The sequence below is a fragment of the Galeopterus variegatus genome, unplaced genomic scaffold (assembly GCF_000696425.1).
Source record: "Galeopterus variegatus unplaced genomic scaffold, G_variegatus-3.0.2 Scaffold55, whole genome shotgun sequence".
In the NCBI taxonomy this organism is placed as follows: domain Eukaryota; kingdom Metazoa; phylum Chordata; class Mammalia; order Dermoptera; family Cynocephalidae; genus Galeopterus; species Galeopterus variegatus.
Window position 1 is genome coordinate 788064 of NW_007726166.1, and position 5458 is coordinate 793521.

At 52.5% G+C, this 5458-nt stretch overlaps 1 protein-coding gene across 4 annotated transcripts in view; it reads left to right on the forward strand.

Moving 5' to 3' along the window:
* Positions 1 to 5458, forward strand: part of SEPT3 (septin 3) — a 19363-nt gene continuing 13905 nt past the window's right edge. For 2 of the 4 annotated variants that reach the window (XM_008574296.1, XM_008574292.1), the window contains exons 1-2: positions 41 to 147; positions 4394 to 4585. In XM_008574296.1, coding sequence (XP_008572518.1) covers positions 138 to 147; positions 4394 to 4585 — 202 coding nt within the window. In that variant the 5' untranslated portion in view covers positions 41 to 137. Of the gene's footprint in view, positions 148 to 4393; positions 4586 to 5458 lie in introns of all 4 variants that reach the window. The other 2 variants (XM_008574284.1, XM_008574277.1) reach the window with 2 other exon arrangements.

The following is a 5458-nucleotide window of genomic DNA, read 5'->3' on the forward strand; positions in this document are numbered from 1 at the left end:
CGGGTGGGCGGAGAGCGCGGAGGGGCGAGGCCCGGCTGCAGGGGCCGCTCGGCCCGGGGGGAGCCCGCGTCCCCGCTCAGCCTTGCAGCCCCGCGCCCTGAGCATCTCCCCGGAGGAACGGAGACAAAGGAGGATTCATGTCCAAAGGTAGGGCGGGCGGCCGGCCTCCCCCGCGGTCCCCGGGACGAGGCTGCGTCCTGGGCAAGCGCTGGCGGAGGTGCTACCAGGGGGAGGGTTGATGCGCCGAGGAGGCCACGCGCGGTGACATATGCACGGACACACGCACACATGGTGGCACGTACCTCGAGAGATACAGTCTCGGAGAAAGGCACACACAAGGAGATAGCGAGACCCACGGACACCCAATGAGGGACCCAGATGCGCACAGAAAACCCCACGCTGGAGCACACCAAGGTACGCACACACATACACACCACGCACAGGTACCAGGGCCACCTACAGCCAGATAAGAGACCTGTGCGCTGACACATAAATCCCCTTCCCCCACATACAGCTGAGACAGGCACCAGCTGGTGGTATCCAAGGGAATTCCTTGGCCTCCAGAGGACTGGGATGGTGGAAGGGGGTGTCCCAGGGCCCTTTGCTCCTGCGAGTGGGGAAGGACTAAGATATCTTTTGTGATTCCTTTTCTGAGAGCCCAGGATTGGAGCCGTGGTGGACTGGAATTGCCTCTGCGGGTGGGGGTGGGGTCTTGAAGGCTGCTGGGGTCGGGAGAAGATCCCCAGCTCAGGAGGGAAGGAAGAGGGGGGCCTGCACTAAGCCAGGGAGGCAGGTGCTATTCTGGAAAGGTCCCCTCCCCCTACTCCCACCTTCCAGCAGAGGGGTGGGGTCCCTGGGCCAGACAAAGACAAAGCCATTCATTTGCCTGTAAAAGAAAGTACCAGGGTCCTTGCTTGGCATGGGGATGGAGGCATTGTTTCTGTGGGGACTTGGGCAGAGCTGAGTCAGGTGGACAGTGCTTCTCCCTGGAGCACTGATGGGGCAGGTGGTTCCTGGCAGGGCGTGCAGCAGACAGGTCCCCTCCTGTCCAGGGGCCCTGGGAGAGCTGGAGCTTTGGAGGGACCCCAAGGACTATCTAGCTAGGATGTCATACTCAAGCTGCATCCTGCTGCAACCCCATCCTGAGCTCTTCCTCAACCTTGGCGCCCCCTACCTCCCAATCCTTGTTGCAGGGGGGCGAAGAGGTCTCTCTTAACGGGTCTACCACACTTGACTGTGGCCTACACATCAGCCTTTTTTGCTGGCCCGGGTCAGCTGCTCTGCACAGGGAGCAGTACCTGAGGGAGCAGAAAAGTGATGGTTCTGAAGTGACACCTGCCTCACCATGGGGTTTTCATTCATTCACCATCCATTCATTCATTGCTGAGCGATTGTGGTATGCTGTGTACATTGGGACACAGATCAATAATACATGACCACTGCCCTAAAGAAGGGTGGGAAGTAGCATATATTTAGTGCCAGGTCATTTACCTCCATGATTTTGTATAACCTTCACAGCAACCCAGCAAGGCAGGTACTATCCCCACTTTTCTAAGGAGAAAACTAGGTCATTTACCTCCATGATTTTGTATAACCTTCACAGCAACCCAGCAAGGCAGGTACTATCTCCACTTTTCTAAGGAGAAAACCGAGGCTCACAGAGATCACCCAGCCAGGATTCAAGCCTGGGTCAGCTGCCCATTTGAGGTTGGCACAGTGGGACCAGGGTAGATCATGGAGGTATAGAATCCACCTGCAGAACCACATTTGTTCTGTGCCCTGGAGGTCTTTGTGTACTAGTTAGGCACCCTCAAAAGACAGTGGACCCTTGGGGGTAATGACCTTGTCTGAGGGACAAAAGTGTCCTTGGCATTTAGTCTAGGGCTTGGCTGGAGTAGGCTCCCATTTGTCAGTATATAAAATGGCCTGGATGGGATGGAATGGATGAATGTGATAAGTACCGGTGTACCCACAGGGGACAGAGGCAGGACAGAAAAGGGGCATCCATGTCAGATGGGAAAGCAGAAGCTTTTCTGAGGGGTAGCACTTAAACTGAATGCTTAAGGAAAAGGAGGAATTAGCCAGGGGCTGGAGGGGCATAAGGTCTTCCAGCAAAGCTTGTGGTACAGTGACCAGAAGCATGTTTGCAGTCTTTGTGGCTGATGGGTGGCTGTTAGCATGTGATTGGCATGTAATTGGCATATGGTGGGGGGGGGGACTGACTTGCCAGCAGGTGCGCTGTACAGTGCACACAGTGAGTACTCATATATGCCTGCTTGAAGAGTGAAAGTGAGATCTGTCCATGCCCTGGACCTGTAGCAGGCCTGATTTGGCCCCTAGAAATTCTTGGGAATACAGTAGGCCCTCTTTTTCAATCAGTCTGAGTTTTGGGGGGGCCCTTTTAGGATGCTGCATTTGACAGGCCATGGCTGAGCAGGCAGGCCATGATGAGGACACACATTTATGGGGGGGGGTTGTAAGTATTCATATAAATACAAGATTCACTTCCGGGCCTGTAAACTGGGGATGTGACCTCCCCCACTCGTCAGGTGGAGCTATCTCACAGCACAGGTTGTGGAGACCAAATGGACTCAGCTGTAGCGGCATGATGGTGATGAAAAGGGCCAGCCTGTGTAGCAGCTGCCTTGGCCCCCAGTGCAGGTGTGCTGAGTGGGGCAGTGAGCCATGTGCGAGAGTGGAGGAGTGGAGGGCAGGGCCTGGCTGCTGAGAGTCAGCTGTTGCAGGGCTGAGCCAATCTTGCTGCCGCCTGGAGCTGTCTGGCTGGCAACAGCTTCCTAGGAAGCAAGAGGGAGCCACGCCAGGCCCTGGGAGGTCCCGAGGCTTTGTCAGATTTGGCTGTGCCTGGGAGTTATGGGAAAGAAATCTCCCATTGAGAGGAGGGTTTTGCCAGTACTGGTGGAAGGACCAGGTGGTAGTACAAGAGCAAACTCCTGGCTGGATGTGGGGTGGGGGAGGCTGGCACTCCTGTCCCCTCTCCCTCCTGCCCATCTGCTGCTCCATCAGTTCTCCCTGTAAGGCTGATCCTCTGCAGGGCAGTAAGCATGAACCGTAGGAGTCTAGAATGGCAGAGCTGGAAAGCATCCTCGTGGAGCCCATAACCATGCCTGTGTAATTAGCACCTGAGGGCATCTCCCTTTAACAAGGGCTTTCACATGCACTGAGGCAGGGGAAAGAGGGTCTGGGACTGTGAGGTGCTATGCTAGGTGCTTCTAAGCATCGTATCTCATGTAAGGCTCACCCCAGCCTCAATTGTGACCCGCCACTTCACAAAAGAGGAAGCAGGCTCCGGGGGGGGGGGCGGGGGGGCCTGCCCAAATCCACAAGCCTGATAAGTAGCAGAGCCAGGCTCATTCTACTCCGCAAACACTCATTTTATGGATGGAGAAATGGAGGTGCTCTATCCTGGAACCTACCCTGTGTACAGTGGCCTGATGAAGAAAGCCACAGACTTCTCCCAGTGTGCACAGGGATGTTTGCCTTTCCCCACTAGGAAAGGGCTTTTTCCTCATCCTCCCCTTTCTTCTGCCACCCACCATTGCAAGAGAACATTGTGTCATCTTAGGCAAATGACTGTCCTCATATGGGTCTCATCCCCTCCCTGCTAGTCCCACAGATTCAAAACTATTGCTAGGAGGTTGTCTGGGGCTTCTCTGGGTACAGATGCCCCTACTTTGTAGTGGTGCTCATGGAAGAGAGGGGACACTGAGGCTGGGAGACGGGGGAGATGCTCACTCTGCAGAGAGGGTTAGCCCTGTTTGCTTCTAAAAGACGAAGGAACTGAGGTCAGTGATAGTCAACAGGTGTTAGGCAAAGATCCTAAAGGGTCATTGCCCTTTATTTGGGGAGGCAGGACTTAGGTCTGAATAACTGCAGACATTTTTTAGACTAGTGGTTCTCAGCTAGGGGACATTTGGTACTGTCGAGAGACAGTTTTGGTTGTCACAACTTGAGGGCTACTACTGGCATCGAGTAGAGGCCAGGGATGCTGTTAAACATTCTACAATGCACATAACAGCAACCCCCATAATAAAGAATTGTCCAAATGTCAATAGTGCCACGGTGGAGAAACCTGGGTTAGACACACAGATGTGGTGCTTTGGAACAGTGATGTGCATTTGAAAGTGCCCAGCAAGTGGAGAACCTGGTACTGGTGCAGATTTTGGGTCTGACCTGCTCTGTGTTCTTAGGCAAGTCCTTTCCTCTCTAGGCCTCAGTCTCTTTGTCTATAAAATGAAAGACCCAAACTGGATGATGACATTAAGGTCCCTTCCAGTCTCAACTCTGTAGAATTCTCTTATCAAGAGAAAAATACTGTGGCTTCTATGTGACCTCTGTTCTCCTCCCGCCCACCCCTCTCACCCTGGCTTTGTAGGACTCCCAGAGACCAGGACGGACGCAGCCATGTCAGAGCTGGTGCCTGAACCCAGGCCTAAGCCAGCAGTGCCCATGAAGCCTGTCAGCATCAACTCTAACCTGCTGGGCTACATCGGCATCGACACCATCATTGAGCAGATGCGTAAGAAGACCATGAAGACCGGGTTTGACTTCAACATCATGGTCGTTGGTATGGAAGACTGTGGGGTCACTGGAGGGGCTGGTGATAGGCAGCACTGAGGATCCCATTTCTTGTCATGGCTTCTCTAGGATGAGCTCTCTCTCTCTAGGAAGGAGGATTTCACCATGCTGATCACAAAAGCCTGACCCCTTCTCACCTCAAGGCTAGCTGATCCAGGGGTGGCAGCTTTGGGTGTGTGTAGGCAGCCTGGTCTAATCACCAGCTGGGTGTATGCAGGCAGCCTCTTCATCACTCTGAGCCTGCTTTCAGGTTTGTGACATGGGAGAATCATCAGTGTCCTTCCCTACCTCCAAGAGCTGGTTAGATGATGGGGTGAAGGGTGGTCTTATTTCTGATCTTTTACAGTGCTTTGAAGTTTAGAGAGAATTTCCAGGATTTGGTCACTGAATAGCATCATTGGGTCACAGAATGAAAGAGCAGGAAAGGACCTTTGTCCAGTCTTAGATGTTCACTCAGTGCTGAAACAGGGATCTGGGCATCATCCTTTCCTCCTCTTTATCCCCCAATCTAATCAATCATCAAGTCCTGTCCATTTTACCATGTAAATATCTCTTAAGTCTGCCCACTTTCTTATTTATTTATTTATATTTTTAAATTTTATTTTATTTTGTCAATATACAATGTGGTTGATTATTGTGGCCCATTACCGAAACCTCCCTCCCTCTTCCCTCTCCTTCCTCCCTCCCAACAACCTCCTTTCTGTTCGCTTGTCGTATCAACTTCAAGGAATTGTAATTGTTGTGTCTTCTTCCCCCCCCCCCAAGTTTTTTTGTGTATTTATTTATTTATTTTTAGCTCCCACAAATAAATGAGAACATGTGATATTTCTCTTTCTGTTCCTGACTTATTTCACTTAATATA